The sequence below is a fragment of the Convolutriloba macropyga genome, chromosome 1, assembly GCF_964194025.1.
Source record: "Convolutriloba macropyga chromosome 1, txConMacr16.3, whole genome shotgun sequence".
In the NCBI taxonomy this organism is placed as follows: Eukaryota; Metazoa; Xenacoelomorpha; order Acoela; family Convolutidae; genus Convolutriloba; species Convolutriloba macropyga.
Window position 1 is genome coordinate 77191583 of NC_134468.1, and position 16914 is coordinate 77208496.

Genomic DNA, 16914 nt, shown 5'->3' on the forward strand with positions numbered 1-16914 from the left:
TTTCAACGAATTCAGTGTCAAAATTATCAAATCAAGTAGCTGTTAACTCTTATCATGAATTATTGTTTTAATGTCTCATTTACGATCTAACTTGTCATCTAATTGATAAGACAACAGCATTGATAAAATTGGGACAATAATTAAATATTCACATATATTTATTGGTCACAAAAAGTGTCAAAGTGATAACAAGCATGTATCAACTGCCCGTTAACGGATTCACGTAATTGCGAAAATGCGCAATTAGAACACATATATATGACATTAAATCAGCCAATAGAAAAAAAACGCTGGAAACAGAAGTCAAATTGACGCACGAGAAAAAAATTCTTCCTCAAAAATCGAAAATTTCTTCGAACACAAGTTTCTCACTCCACTTTTAAGCTAGATTGAGAGAAACCACACCTCAAGCATACCAGAGTTTCGCTCCCTGTACTAACTCGGCGTGACCAAATTCACCACCCTAATTTGACTTCGCCGTGACGTGAACAGGCCGAAAAATGCGTGAACAGATCTTAAACAAAGCCGGAAGAGTTCCGGAAAACACTCGAAGATTTCTTCGCCAAAAAACCTCAGCTTGTCAAATAACTAACGACTAATGGTAGTGAGCCGCAATGAAGTCTATCTTAATTGAAGAAAAGAAAATTTAATTAAAAGTAATTTAAGACAGAAAGTTATGAAAATGCAATTAACTTTTCATTTTGTACGAGTACCAGTACAGAAAAGAAACAATATTTCAAGAAATGGAGGCAAATTCATTGCTCACATACTCGATAGATCAAATTAGGCACCAGAACGTATCTAACTTTGAAAAAAAAAGCGAAGAACTGTAAGAATGGAAAAAAATTTTAGAAAATGAAAAATATTTGATAACATAGAACCTGTTTTTAATTTGTGATTAAAATTAAAATTATCAAAAACCTCCCTTTGATTACCATAAACCTTCGGAATTCCCCCAAAGGAACCTAAAAGTTTTTCAGAGAACATAAAAAATTCGAAAAACAAAAAAAAACATCTTCTCGAAAAAGCAGCTTGTTAGCAAAAAATCAGTCATGCTGTTTTAAAAATTCTGCTTTCAAGCCTTTAATTGCATTCATTTAGTGAACCAACCCTAACATCGGCCTTATTTTATCAATCAAACTTAAATTAAAGTGAAAAAAAATTAAAAGCAAAAAACAAAAGAAAAAAACCGTTAAAACCACCTAAACTGGCAAAATCATAAAAATAGCTCAAGATTGCTTGTAAAACGCTAATATATGAGTGAGAAGGACAGAAACGCTCTCAAACGTACAATTATAAATTAATGTATTTCAGAAAAATTACTTTACCCGAAAAATTGATCTGAAAAGAGAAAAACTGCATCAAAACAGTCGCACATGATCAAAAAAATTAGCGCCAATTTTATTACACCTAAATTTGGCGCTCTTTTCAAAAGAAGGCTTGAACAAAATAACAACTCCCTTATGTCCACTCGTAGATTTCGTTCGCTGAAACAACTTTTTCGATCTTTTTTCACTCCGTAAATCTCACTTATCAAAAAAAGAACAGAAAACGACAGAGTCTTAAAAAAGACAGAGTCAGAAAACGACAGAGTCTTCGAGTCTTAAAAAAGACAGCGTACCTATACATTCAAAATACTTTGGATTGTAAAAAAAAGAGACCGCCCACCAGAATATTAGCCGTTGAGAGGCTCACGGTTGCTATTGAAAATACAAAAAAAAAGACGAAATACCGCATGTGAACAAAGTCATAACTGAGTAATATATATTTTTCCAAAACTTTTTTTTCAGCATGCATTGAAATAAGCGTGATAAAATTTCACGCTACAAAACAACGCGTGGCTTTTTCTCACATCGTGCTTTGCGTGATCAAAATCCTTACTTCGGTTTGAATAGAATGAAGAGAGAGCCGGAAGAACCCAAAAGCGACTCGCAAGAAAAATCTTATCAAATAACATTAAACACTTTGAAACAAAAACACCAAACAAAAAATGGGAACGTTTCTGACCAGAATTTGTGAATAAGAGATTGATAAAGTGTTTTTTTACAAAAGGTAACTCCAGAATAACTATGAACAAAAAACTATGCAGTACGGTTTTTTTTCCGTTAAAGTACTTACCATGTGACAGAAAAACCACAATGGAATTCGTTTAGAAAAAATTGCGGTACGGTAGATGAAACGATGGACAAAATCAGAAAATAATGATACGTACAAAATTTTTGCCCATTATTACCCACAAAGTGCAAGGTAGGAGCATCATCTCTACAGTGGCTCTAAACTAACGATTTGACAGTACAGTTATAGCGAGATACGCACGATTGCAGATTAGATGAGCAAATAGATAAAAAACAAACAAAGATTGGCCAACATTAACTTTAAGTAACTCCACAATTTTTTAAAAAACGCAAAACTGGTTATTAATTCAATGAAATGGCAATCAACTGCTGCGACAGAAACGTTGACGATTAGAAACATCCAATCGCCATAAAAAAGAAACGAAGAATCAAAGAAAATGTAAAAAAGCGCCCAAATAATCAAAATGCTAAAAATAGCCCTAAATTGATTCTATGGATGTTTATTTGCTTAGGATGGTCAGAATGGCTTCCAGAAACAAAATTTTTTGGTTAGATAATTGAGACAAACAAGTTTAGGTGACAAATTTGGTGTTTAAATTAAAAAAAACTGCTTTGAAAACGGCACATGTGAACTAGAATTTGCTATTAGAAACACAAATACTTTTCCTATTCCTCAAAAATGCAACGTGAACAAGAAACCCCTCCTTCTTTTCTATATCTCAGGTTTCGTCAACAAATTGAACCAAATATTTTGTTTTCACAAGTTTTTTTGCTGTTTCAAATGCACTCCAACAGAAGTACCAAAAAAACAAAACTTGAAAAAACAAAAACTTGAAGAGCTTTCTCTGCCAAAAAATATCCGTCACATAACTATTACCTGCTACAGGCACAATAGAATTTAAACGAGTTGAACTAAATGCATGCTAAAAAAGCTCTTAAAAACAGGTGAAGTGATCTCAAAAATTTAACAAATTTTTTTGATATACAATGCCAAAGAACAAATTTGTGTGCAAATAAGAGCATTGAAAAACTTTCAAAGGAAGAGACAAGTCAAAATTGGCTTAAAAACTTTCTGAGAACATAGAATAAGAGAAGGACCTCAAAAAATGAGTGCGAAATAGATTTAAATTTCTCAATTTTAGTCATATTTCGCTGCAAAAAAACTGTAATCACGCTGTATCTAAATATTGCTTAAGGAATGGGCGTCTTTTCAAACACAACCGAAAGCAGTAAAGTAAAAAAAATGAACAAAAAATGAAAAAATTTGCCTTAAAATCGGCAAAAAAGCTGAAAAACACCAAATTGGACTTCATCCTACATTATTTACCAGAAACTTTTAAATCACTATCGAAACAAGCCCAAAATTGATGTAATGTCATAATCAAAACTCTTAAACAAAAAAAAATGGAAAAAACGGTTTTAAAATTTCTCGCTCTCTTATATAAATTTTCTTAGGCATCAATTTCTTGCTCTGTCGAAAATAATGGTATGAACAAAAAGAAATCCCTTTTAAGAATAATAAGAGATAGTATCCCGGGCTCAGATATCTTTGATTTAAAACAATTGAGCTGAATCAGCACGGAAAAAACGTCAATTTGAAATGCAATCCAAACAAACGAGTCTACAAAGTTTAATTCATCCACCAGAAGTCACTAGGCCGCAGTGGTATATATGGTACATGATTCTAACTTTGTGCGGAGCATTCAACCGGCCCCCCAGAGTCACCCTCGCAAGACCCGATTTTGCCACCATGCTGTCCATCCCCTCCTGCACACATAAGAGTCGCCTTCTGCTCTGATCCAAACCCAGTAGACTTGACCAGGTTGTCTGTCACACAGGAATCGTCTTTTCTAGTCAGATTTATTTCCTGCAAATGAAAACATAAAAGACTCACGTCGGGCGAATTGCTCTCAAACGACCGGCGAGCGGTTGGCTTCGTCAGTAGCTATAGTCATGGTTTTAGTGAGGCTACTCCAGCTTAATTGAAGGGTGTAAGGTGACCGAAGCGGGGGGGTGAGTGGGATCAATTTCTAAGAGCCGCCCTTCACGCCATAAATATGAGTCTCCAAAAAGGTTTATGTGAATCTTAGGTTTAATGATGACTTAATGTTCACTGGGCGCTACCTCATTATTCCTCTTCTGAGGACGAAAAGTCAAATTGGTCAGACAAAAAATCGGTTAAGTGACAAATTGCAAAAAAAAACCAACAGGATATATAATATTAGCAATTGACAATGATTTCCTAAAAAGTTCTGGTTCAGTCAATTAAGACAAATTAGTTCTACTATAATTCAGTGTTAATGAGGGTAATAGATTATGACATCACGCCTCAACAAAAGAGTTAAGGAAAATGAGAGAGAGAGAGAAACTGAGAGAGAGAGAGATAGATTGTGAGAGAATTAAAAGGTGAATGATAAAGAGAAGGAAAGAAACTGCAGCCGACAGAGAAAGAGAGAGAAAATAGCAAGGAATATAAGATTCGGTAGTTTTCTAACTTCTAGTTTTCTAGTGTTCTAGTTTTCTAGTGTTGTAAATAGTTAAATCATATGGAAAAGAAAACTGAAAAGTGAAAATTTTTTTAAAAAAGTTTCCAGATCGCAGTGAAAAAAAATGATTAAAACCATTTTTTGTCTCTGGAGTTCTGTCATGTAATCCATCTGCAAGCCAATACTTTCGTTGGCCAGTAATGATTTTTAAACTCAGAAAAGGACAAAAACATTCAAAAATTGCAATTTGTAAAATCATGCCAAAATTCGTGATATTGTCTCAAGAGACTATCCAGTATCCCAAAATTTAAATTTTATCAGCCAATAAGTAAAGCTCGAGTCATTAAAATAACAATAATCGTACCATTAACCCTCGAAACTATGCACAAGCATATTATCAAACCAAAACCTTGCAAGAGGTTCCTTGGCCCCTGGTGGCGGAAAAAAACAAATATTCAAAAATTCAAAAAATGTCAACTATTAAAAACTTGAAAAGCACTCCATTACACCACAGAACAATGCAGTAACATCTTATCAAGCCCTAGAGGAGGTTTTTTGGCTCTTGAGGCATGGGAAACCTAAAGAATGACAAAAAATCAAAAAACTTGAAAAAAATCGCAAATTTTATCTAAAAATTTCAAAAATTTAAGATATTAAAAAGTGAAAATACAAAAAATACGACAAATGACAAAAAACACAAAAAATTGCAACATTTTGCGCTCAAAAACTCCTAAAAATGACTGTTTAACCTTAAAAAACCGCCTTTCCAGTAGCTTCAGCACACTAAGCACTGGAAGGACTACTAAACACAGCAAAAGGCCTCTAATGAAACTTAATGCCCGCTGTGTGCTACCTGTTTATCCCATTCTTAAAGACGAAAAGTGAAATGGGTCTGACGAAAAATTGGTCAAATGAAAAAATCGCATAAAAGAACCAACAGGACTAATATAATTGCAACAGAAATCGTTTGAGAGCAATTAACAATCTTAACCCTAATGGAGATCGCGTCCTCACGGGATGAGGTGGCGGAAAGATATCTCAAAATTTTATTGCTTCGGGTGGAATTCTCTCCCAGATGTTACCATGGTCTGGATTTCGATTTCCATCGCGCTGCTTCGAATTATATTCCCAAAAATTTGTGTAAAATGCAGTAAATCGACCGTGAAAAGACCAAGCTTAGCCTATTTTCATGTGAATAAGTCCCACGGGACATTTAATTATATAGTCTGCTAAATAGTTGTTCTGAGTTCTGATAATCATTCTGATGTATTGTGACATGAGTATTGGCCATCCTAAAAACAGAATTTCTTTGGACTGATTCAGACCTGATTTGCTCTGGCACCAACCTCCGGGATGTGTCTTCAATTTGTTACCTCTCTTTGAAAAGTTTGCTGCATTTTTGTTTATAAAAAAACTAGCGGAGTAAGTCCTTGAATAGTGAGTTAATGCAATTTTATCAAGTTAAAAGATTTAATGATTTTCATTGCAGTGGCAGACGATTTTTGTTTAAATATTTTTGTTTCGATATGTGTTACAAATTTACTGGTTACTGGCTATAAAAATGTGTTGTTTTGTCACGTCAAATTATTTAAGAATTGTTGTGGTGTAAGACGTGATAAGATGAGGTTATGCCGTGTACGATTGATTTGATGATATTTTATCGTTTGAGATCTGATAAGCTAAAAATTTATTGTGTGAGATCTGGCCATGCAATGAGTTACGTTTTTGAGGAATTAAAGTCGTCATTTTGCACAGCTTCCATAGCTCCATATTGATCAACGGTATGGACGCTGGCGTAACTGGAGACGACAAGCAATATGATAAATTACTTACTTGAATGTATTCAGGCAAGCGCGATTGGTTGTTGCATGTGGGTGGGTCTTCACAAGCATAACCCCAGCCCGATATTGTGAGTTGATCGCCAGCTTTGGGCTCGCTGCTTGCATTAGGAGGCAGTCCAATTGGCTTAGCGGTTACTCCGAGCTGGATCTTCGTGGGTAACGATATCAAACAAATATCTACAAAACTTTGATTGTGGTATGTCACGTCTTTGGAAATGTTTTCCTTTCCCCAGCTAGAATGAATATGGCAATCTACCTTGCTCCATCTATTTAGATGACATGGGTCTTTCCCATTACAACCCCCCCCCCCCCCCAGCTCAGTGTTAATCATAAAATGAATAGCCCAGCCCCAACCCCCCTCCCCCCACCTCCGTAAATATACCATAATGGGGGCTACAATTTTAGGGAGGCGGAGGGGTTTAAATACACATGCCTCATATCCTATCCCGTTTCTATTAACCATAATGCTAAAACAAAGTTTTATTCGATGGGGCAAAAGGAAACAGGTCCCGTCTTTCTCGGAAAATGAAATAGAAGAAGGGTTAGTGGCTGATCTCTTGCTACTCCCATACAGTATTTTACCCCCCTTTGTTCCATTAACGCAGTGCTTTGCAGTCACGACTAGTCATACTCGAGTCCTCTATAACTGATAAATGAGCACAAAATTTAAGAGTGCTCGCAGCAGGACCTGGTGAAATCTCAATTCGACTCATAAAGTCTTGCAAATTCGCTATAGGCGTAAATCTACAGTTCGCCTTAAATGAGTGCTTTAAGTTTTCCCAACTAAAACTTCCCAGGAGAAAGTTTTCCCAACTAAAATGCAACTAGCCTATGTAACACCAATTTCCAAAAAAGGTGATAAATTATATAGCACAAATTATCGACCAACTTCTGTAACTCCGAGTTTTGCAAAAATTTTTGAGCGCCTCCTTCTGACTCAGATGATGCGGTTCATTGATAAGCATAAAATTATAAACAAAGAGCAATTCGGATTTCAGAAAAAAAAATCTGCAACAGATGCATTTCTAGAACTGGTTGAAACAGTTTCGGCTAATTTAGATCAAAGCAAAGAAACTGTTGCTATTTTTCTAGGACTTGCAAAAGCGTTTAATTCCATTTCGCATAATAGTTTCCTTAAAAAACTGAAATGTATGGTTTTTCCCAGGAAGCGAAAGAATTACTGTTTTCATTTCTTGCCAACCGCAGACAAAAGGTAAAACTTAATGGCATATTCTCTGATTGTGAAGTTTTGAATCACGGTGTGCCACAAGGAACTGTTTTAGGACCACTCATTTTTCTTTTATATGTGAACGATTTCTCATCTAATATTAGCACAACGGAAAAGGTAATTCAATTAGCAGATGACACAAGCATTGTCTGTTGTGGACAGAAAGGTAGCTTACATGGAAAAGTCCCGGAAATGTTACAAAAAACAGAAGAATATGTAGAGACGAACAAACTAACTTTGAATACAAACAAAACCGAATTAATCTTTTTCTCGCGCGATAGTTCCTGATTTCGGATCTATTTTTTACAAAAACGATGTTCTTACAACACTAAAAAGTTGCAGCTATCTTGGTATTCAAATTGACAGGAATCTTAGTTGCGTGGAGCAGCTGAATAAAACCTTGAAAAAGATGGCTCATGCTATAAGATCAATTTACCTTTTAGGAAATCAAGTTCCCCTGAACGCGCGCAATCTTCTTCTAAAATCACTTGTGCTTTCACACTTATCATTTTCGGCAATTTTTTTTCAAAATTTATCTGCCAAAAACCTAAAACGCCTTAACCGACAGATTAACTGGGGTATAAAGGTGTGCTTTCTGCGCAAAAAGTACGACAAAGCGAGAGATCTGCTAATCCAGACAAAGACCCTACCAGCTGAGCTAATAATAGCAAAAATGTCGCTAACCAATCTTCATTATGATATCACTAGCCCAGAAATTTCTGAAAACTTTCACGGGTATCTGAGTCGTCATCAAAATACTCGAACAAAACAATTCAAAATTAGATAAAATGCCAAAACCAGCTTTGGAATGAATTCGATTGTTCGTCAATGCGTACAAAAATGGAATAAGTTACCACATTGGCTTCCGTTGGCAAAAATTAAAAACATTTTTAAGAAAACGTTGAAGGATTTCCTGGCTCTCACAACATGAAAAAATTCCTTTGAATAGTAACGTAGGGGCTTTTAAAAGTTATTTTTGTTTTTAGGAAGAAAAGAATCGAAAGAAAAATTTATAATGTGATTCTTTAAAAAATTTGTTGAATGATTTGAAATATTTTTTTGTTTCAGGTATATTAAACCGTATGGTTATTATTTTAATTTACTTGTTGCAAAAAAAACAAATCTACAAAACTCAGATCTATATCAAATGCGATCAATTCTATACCCAATTCCGAATCTGATATTTCCGTAATTACCCCCGCCCTCTTGATTCATTTAAAATTTTTTGGCTTGTCACACGTGGGTCAAGTTAAACTTCCCGGATCGAATTTAAACCAATAAATGAAATTTGTAATGTTAAAATTGCAGTTAGTTGAGGTTAAAGAAAAAGTAAATTGGCGTCAATATTGAATTTTTGCTAGCACTTACCAATTTTTTTTAGAATTAATGCGCCTACCAAAATGTGATCAAGTCACCGTAAACCGTATAGTGTTTAGCATTGTGCACCGCCGATGCTTCGTCGACCATCATTTTTTTTCCCTGCGCATTGTTAAAATGAAAAACTTGCTTTCTTGGAACTAGAGATAACCAAATCTTTTGTGTCAGATGTATTGTGGATCCATTTGTGTTCCGTTTCAACAGTGACTCAATATTTAAAACGATCTCATGGGCAGCAAATACAAATCAATATTGATGATAGTGTAGTATAAAAAACAAGGAGGTTTTTCAACTTGTTTTCTGACCATTTTTTATGTGCATAAAACAATAAGACAAATAGCGTACCCAGTATAGAACATTGAGATCCACGTCGTTAGATAACTTTTGATCGTGATTGTTTAAAAATCTACAGTTAGTTGTATACAACAAAAGTATTGCAAAATTGGCTTGGGCTCACCTAGTCTGTAAAAATCCCATTTTTCAAGAAAAATTTCGCGACCTCAGAAAAATTAATAACATCCCAAAAAGCATCTTCTGATATAAATTATGTTGAAGCTGTTAAACAAAATGCTACTTTCGATTCAGAAAATTGACTTGCCATAATTAAGACTAATAAATCTATAAAAAAATCCGTTAAAATTATCTTTTTTTCCTTAATGGAAATATGCTATATCTTAGCACAATTTCTACAAGCAGAGAACCAATATTATTTTTAAAAAATTGAATATCAAAGTTCAATTTGCCTTGCGTAAAACGCTAAATGTTCTCATGAGAAAAGGAATTCATGGCAATCAACGCTGTACTTTTTGTAACGTTCTAAAAATACTTTAATGGTAATTCAATACTTTAATGGTCTCAATTGATAAGAAAAAGAAATGGCAAAATAGGTTAAAAAATGTTTGGAAAAGAGTGTGCTTGACATACAAAAACTTATGAAAATGATTTGGTTTAATTTTCAGTACTTAAGGGAAGCAGTACTTTGATTAAAAAATATTAAGTTTGCTTTGATTAAATTCCAATTGTCAGTTTGCTTGTTTTCGATTTGTATTCTGTCTTATATCCATCGAAAACTATATCCGGAAGGAAATAAATTTACTGGACATCAAATTTTCCAAGCAAACGAAAAACTCAGAGCCAGATCATTTATTTTGTGATTAGCATGCGCAACCCACAAAGAAATTGTTTTGATTTTCCTCTGCTAAATATTTAGCTTCAATTGTCTTGCCAAATTTATTAGAAAAAGTGGAACTTATCGGATTCCCACAAACTATTCTACAAAACTCCAACCCTGAGTGACATAATCAATCGCGGAAGTAGAGCTCTTCTTGAAATTTCGCTACAGAAAAAAACCCACTCAATTGCAAAAAAGAACCAAATTTGTACGCCAATGACTTTTTTGCATCTTATATGCATGCTAACGATAAGCAATCACAGCTCTCAGAACACTGAACTCTTTCATTTTGGTTACTTTTGAATTTTTTCTCCGCGTCTGTTTTCGCCTGAACTGATACCGTTTTTGTTATGTCATTTTTTTGCCTCCTTGTGTGTTTCACTTTCACTTTTTCTAGTAACACTACATTTGACGTAACACAATTTTGACGAAAAGGCAATTGACTGCTTCCGTTGTCTCAAAAGTTTGTCCAATTAGCAGCAGATAGATCGCACGAAACGAAATTTCAATGGTTTCTTAGAAAATTGCTTCATATCTTCATCCCTTAAGAGAACTTGCTCAGCATCTGCTTTAAGAATAACAGCTTGAAAAAATTTTGGATTTTGTGCTATTTGGATGAGTTTGTGCAAAAAAAAAACATTTTATTTCACATATATTTATTTTACATAGGTTTCATTATTTCTTTTACTAACGAAAAAAATGGTTCCTATTCCTGTCGCATGCTTTGCGTTCATTAGTTGAAACTCCTTTAATAAAAAAATTTTTGGAAGGGAAAAATTTTTTGCGCATTGGAGCGGTCAGAAAGCTCCAATTTTTAATATTTGGAATTCAAAACTTTTTGCCGGTAAAGCGAAAACAGTTTTTTTTTAAAAATTAAAAACAGTGAAAAAAGGTGTGCATGATTTTTTTTGCATCTTAGAGCGTTTTTTTTCTAAAAACGGTTGTCGTATACAATTCTACATGAGACTTTGTTCAAGAAGTGCTTGTAATCTACACTGAGCAAACAAATTTCTATTTCAAAAATCCAATTTTTAACGTATTTACTTTTTTCCAGGTTTAGGCTTCAAGTTATGAAAAACCATGCTCGATCCATATTGGGTATTAAAACACTCACATGCATCGTTTAAAATGCCGAAAGTCTGCAGTGTCAGAATACCCAAGAAAAAACTATGCTCCAACGATGAATTTTCTTTGGCTGGACTGTTAAAATTCTATTTCTCGACCCATGAAAGACCATGCTTGACTAAAAATTTCTACGAAAAGACCTTTACTCGACCCTTGAAAATACTTTTGCTCAACTTTAATAGAATGTTCGACTTTGTGATTTCGCTCAATATTGATCCCACTACTTTTTGAGTCTTTTCATAGTCCATGGTCTAAGCCTGGGATATGAAAAACCATGCTCTCCGAGTATATCTTGCGTAGAGTTTCTGATTAAAAACCATGATCGTCATACTTGAAACTGTATACCAGGCAGTCACAAACTTGATCTGTTTCATTAAAAAATTTCTATTTCGAAATCAATTTCTGTTACAAAAACGAAATTTAAAAAAATACCCTCCAAACTGCCTTGTCAAAAATCAAGGGTTGCGATTATTAGTGACAACTGGAATTGGGAAAAATACAATGTGGAGATAAATTTAGGCATTAAAAGTGACGATATTTTAGTGTCATATTGATATTGTGGAACCTTTTTTCTTTGTTTTTTTTTTGAAGAAAAAAAACGTTAGAGAACTCAAGTCATCGCGAAGAATTGCTCCTCCACAGAAGCGAGAGCCGCTGAAACAAAAAGCCGACCTGAATGGATAAAGATATCTGTTTTAGCTCTCTAAGAATAACACAAACAGGCTTAGAATGCATTGACGTGCTTCATCAGTTTCTGTGCATTAATCCGAAATGCACTGATGAAGCTTATGGAGCTGAAGTTTTGGTGCTTTTTTAAGCATATTCAGCAAGTTTTAGCGCCCTTCTTATATCTATTAGAAGCTTCGCATGTATTTATTTCACATAACCATTCACAAACTGTCCGGAAATCTTTCCTAGTTCTCTGACTACCTTCCTAGTAACCGCAGCAAGATCCATTATGTGCCATATAAGACTATAAAAATTTCCTTGCACGTTTTTCAATTGTTTCATATGCTATTAGTACGGTTAGCAAGAACAGTGTATTATCTTAGTTTGATCTGTGAGGCCTATTCATGCTATTCATGCATTGGATCCAATTTTTTTGCTATGATCAATTTAATATAATCAAACCTTTAATTTTGTTGTCTGAAAATTTTATTTCCGAACTCACCCAGGTTAAAAATATCAACTTTAGGGTTTGATTTCTCAAAAATTAAAGGCCATTAATTGAAGAGAAAAAAATTAAACCTTACTGGTATGAACAGCCGTCGTTGACCCCTTCACTTAAATAAGGATTGAAACAGAAAAAGACAAAAAAAATTAAGATGGAAAACAAAACAATTTTACAAAAAGGGTGTCAGAAAGTACCAAACAAATTTTCCTGTTCGGTGTTCAGTTTCAGTCAGATTACACAACAATGCTTAATGCGGCTTCTTATCTGTAAACTATTAAATTTGATACTAACACCAGCCAGCAATCACTCTAATGAACAACCTTCGATTTTTCTTTTGATTTTGCCTTTATCGCGTAAATTTGTTTGAAAGAATTTAAGTCTACTCAGGATAAAGCGAGTAAAACAATAGATCAGAAGTGAAGTTCGTTCGTGACTTATGTATCACGCACAAGTTGAGAGAAAGGAGAAAGATTTAAGAAAAACTTTTAAATAAAATCAGATGAGAAACTGGCGGCGGCAGCCCTTAGTTGGTTTCAATGAGAATTTATTTAAGGACTTCAAATTGAAGCAAATTCATCAGAGTTATCATGATGCTCAAATTAACCACGAAAAAAGGCAAATTGAGAAACTTTTAGAAAAAAGTTCATCTTTGAGTGGACAAATTTTTAAGGCTCAAATTTCCGAAATCCATGGTGAAGATAACAAGAAAACTTAAAAGGACATCGCTTTGGTGACAAATTCTTGGAGTCGGATAGATTGTAGTGCAACACTTTTCAAGATTTGGACTTGTGATCAGGCCAACTTCCATCGCAATCCTTAAAAATACCCGAAAGCATTGAGAAATGGAACATCATTACAATTCCAGCTCAGCTTGCCCAAAAAATCATAAAGTGGAAGTTCAATTCACTCAGTGCGTGACATCAATGTGTTTAATAAAAGTTTTTTTTTCTCGTGGAGCATGTTTTAAATTTGAGTACCGTTCATATCCTAAATTGATGACTCCGTTGATTTTGGACAACCGCCCTTTTAGGCAAACCATCCGTCTGTATCCCGTTGGAAAACTATCTGTTGGTAATAGTGAGTTTTCTCATCGCAAACGCTCTGCGCAGTCATATGCCAACGCTATTTAGTTCTGCTGGTTCATAGAGATAGTACCGACGATGGCAGGCGTTCTAACTGGCACACGCCTGCCAAAACAAGCCTTAAGACCGGTAATTTGGATTGGATGGATGAAAAATTCAACTCTAGGGGTTACTACGCTAACGCTTGGATTGTAGAACTTGTTATGTAGAACTTATTGCGTACACCAACTGAATTTTTTTTTATCTCTAGTTAACCTAATACCCCTTTTCCTAAAATCTTTTTTCCAGGCCAGTGGATATAACCGAGTAAATTAGCCAACATTGGCTAATCCTAAACGAACTTTTTTAAACACATACATAACCAAATAAAATAGGTTCCAATATATACAAGGCCCGAAAAAGTTTGTTTAATTTAAGATTATCTGATTATAATCTCACAATGTATCGCTCAAAGTGGTGTCAGACTAATTATTGTTAGGTTCCTTCAAAGTAAGAGTGGCCGATTTTGAATCGAACATTGCGAAAATGACATCAGACAAAACACTCACTAAACTAGGAAAAACCCTGCCCTATAAATGTTCACTTGTAGACTCTGTGCTTAACGTTGCTACAATAATTTCATTGCTTAAAATAAATTTAAAGTCCGAAACAGTTGTTGTTACCTTTTCCGATCGGACAAAGTTTTTCCACAAAAACATATTCTCCCTCAAAAATTACTGCAGCGTTAATACAGTGTTACTGTGCAGGTTAATTCAATAAAATAAAGCTGACAAAAAAGAAAAATAAATTGGGTCGCATTTAATTTTTTTAATGTTTCCTTTTGACATCCAAAGTTCGTTTTCTGTGAAGCACCTGATAGTCCTGATTCATTTGCCCGCTGCTGAAATTGCACAACATAGGACACCCAGGCTGAGGTGCCAGACCGAAACCAGATATGTCCAGACCGAAATGAACGTCGTGCGTTCAAATTTAAACGGTCTGGAAACACGGATGAACGCACGATGGTCTGGACATGAACGCACGATGGTCTGGACATGAACGCACGGTGGTCTGGTGACCGCACGATGGTCTGGACATGAACGCACGAAAGTCTGGACATGGACGCACGAAAAAATTTCGTGCGTTCATTTCCAGACTTTCGTGCGTTCATGTCCAGACAATCGTGCGTTCATGTCCAGACCATCGTGCGTTCATGTCCAGACCATCGTGCGTTCATGTCCAGACTTTCTTGCATTCACAAGACGGAAAAAAATTACCTGCTGGAGTGCAGTGCAGATCCTTGAAGCTGAAGACAGAGAGGGTTCCAAAACTCCACAAATCCAGATATTTTCTCAGATATTATTTTCTCTTCAAAACTTTCCAATTTCACTTGCACCCAACTGATTTTTTTTAAAAAAAATTGCATCAAAATAATTTGAAAGTAGGTTTCACGAAGATTTCAAAAACCTAGGTTGGGGGTCGATATTTTGATTTTTTTGCTCCATCATATATAAAAAATGATTAAAAAATAAATTTTGTGATACTTTTACTACTTTCGTCTCCCTTCAACACTTTCCAGTTTCATTTGCACCCAACAATTTTTTTTGAAAAATTGCAAGTATAATTTGAAAGGAGATTACAGGAAGATTCCAAAACCTAGTGTGGGAGATCGGTTTTTGAAAGAGACAAATGAAGTGCAAATATCATTTTTTATATTATTTTTAAATCATTTTTTTCTCTATGACGGATCAAAAATCGACTACCCTAACCTAGGTTTTTGAAATCTACGTTTAAATAATCTACGTTCAAACTAAACTTGAATTTTCTCAAAAAATCAGTTGGATGCAAGTGAAACTGGAAAGTGTTGAAAGGACACAAAATTAAGTATATGCAAAAAGCAAGTGTAATTTGCATTTTGCATATACTTACTGCAAGTATATGCAAAATGCTAGTATAATTTGAAGTATATTACCACAAGGTTTAAAAAACCTAGGAAAATGCTAGTATAATTTGAAAGTAGATATTACCACAAGATTTCAAAAACCTAGGTTGGAGGGGTCGGTTTTTCCCTCAATCGTATAGAAAAAGTGATTTAAAATCAAATTTTTTGATAAACCTTAATCATCTGGATTTGTGGAATTTTGGAAACCTCTCTGTCTTCGTCTTCAAAGAATAGCACTGCACCACAGGATGTAATTTTTTTTCGGTCTGGTGAACGCACGAATGTCTGGACATGAACGCACGATGGTCTGGACATGGACGTACTAAAAATTTGGCGTTGAACGCACGAATTTGAGTTGGAGCGCACGATGGTCTGGACAAAAACGCACGAAAGTCTGGACATATACTGTTTCGGTCTGGGATGGTCTGGACATATTTGTCTTCGAACGCACGAAGAACGCACGAAAAATTTTGAACGCACGATAGTCTGGACATATCCACTTTCCGTCTGGGACGGTCTGGACATAGGCACTTTGAGTCTGGGACGGTCTGGACATAGGCTCTTTCCGTCTGGACCTGTCTGGACATATCCACTTTGGGTCTGGGACCTCAGCCTGGGCAGAACTTTCAGTGGTATAAAAAGAACTTGCAAAAACAACTTTCACATCATCATTCAACCCGAAATCTTCTTAATAAATATCACTTCTCCCAATGACGAAAAAGAGTAGTTAATACATCAAAGTTCAATTTAGGAAATAATTGATGATGTCTGTAAGGGGTGCGGTAGATAAAAAAGAACTAACCTCAAAACCGCTATCTGAACGTGTTTAAATTGTAAAACTGTTCTTCTAGTGCACACAAAGTAACAAATAAGATTAGCAAATGCGATATAATAATTTATTAAGTCATTTGCCTACATTATACGGGAATTTCTGGCACCAGTCAATATCTTATGTGTCATATATGACCTTGGATGCCTTACAACAAATTTTTTCAATTTAAATTGATAACGAAAATTATATTGTTTTTTAGTTTTGAAACTTTTTCTATGACCACTGTATGGTTTTTCAGAAATCATTTATAATCCTCGTTTGACCATGAATTCATAAAAATCATATATGACTTAGTATGATTCCTTTGAATCATATATGACCTAGTATGAAATCAAAGAAAGTTGTATGATCGGTGACCGGGAAAGGTAGGAAGTGATGTCAGTTTGTTGTATTATAAAAATTAAAATTTAATTGCTCTCATTGCAAAATGGTTGAAATGCGAAAATTGATCACTTCCTATTTATCGGACACATCTTTTACATTATGAATTACATAGCACAATTATCAGAGAAATTTTGTTAACTGCTTTTTCAATTACACAAATTTTGGTCAATACCTTGGCTAGGTTAATAATCAAATTGTGTGAGTCAAGAATTGGAAAT

General features: G+C 34.8%; 1 protein-coding gene across 4 annotated transcripts in view; it reads right to left on the reverse strand.

Moving 5' to 3' along the window:
* The window catches only part of LOC142351683 (trypsin beta-like), a 48298-nt gene that overhangs the window by 22669 nt on the left and 8715 nt on the right, over positions 1 to 16914 (reverse strand). For 2 of the 4 annotated variants that reach the window (XM_075403843.1, XM_075403824.1), the window contains exons 4-7: positions 11914 to 11957; positions 6907 to 7023; positions 6395 to 6609; positions 3765 to 3942 (exon numbers count right to left, since the gene is read on the reverse strand). In XM_075403843.1, the coding sequence (XP_075259958.1) occupies positions 3765 to 3942; positions 6395 to 6609; positions 6907 to 7023; positions 11914 to 11957 (554 nt within the window). Of the gene's footprint in view, positions 1 to 3764; positions 3943 to 6394; positions 6636 to 6906; positions 7024 to 11913; positions 11958 to 16914 lie in introns of all 4 variants that reach the window. The other 2 variants (XM_075403831.1, XM_075403837.1) reach the window with 2 other exon arrangements.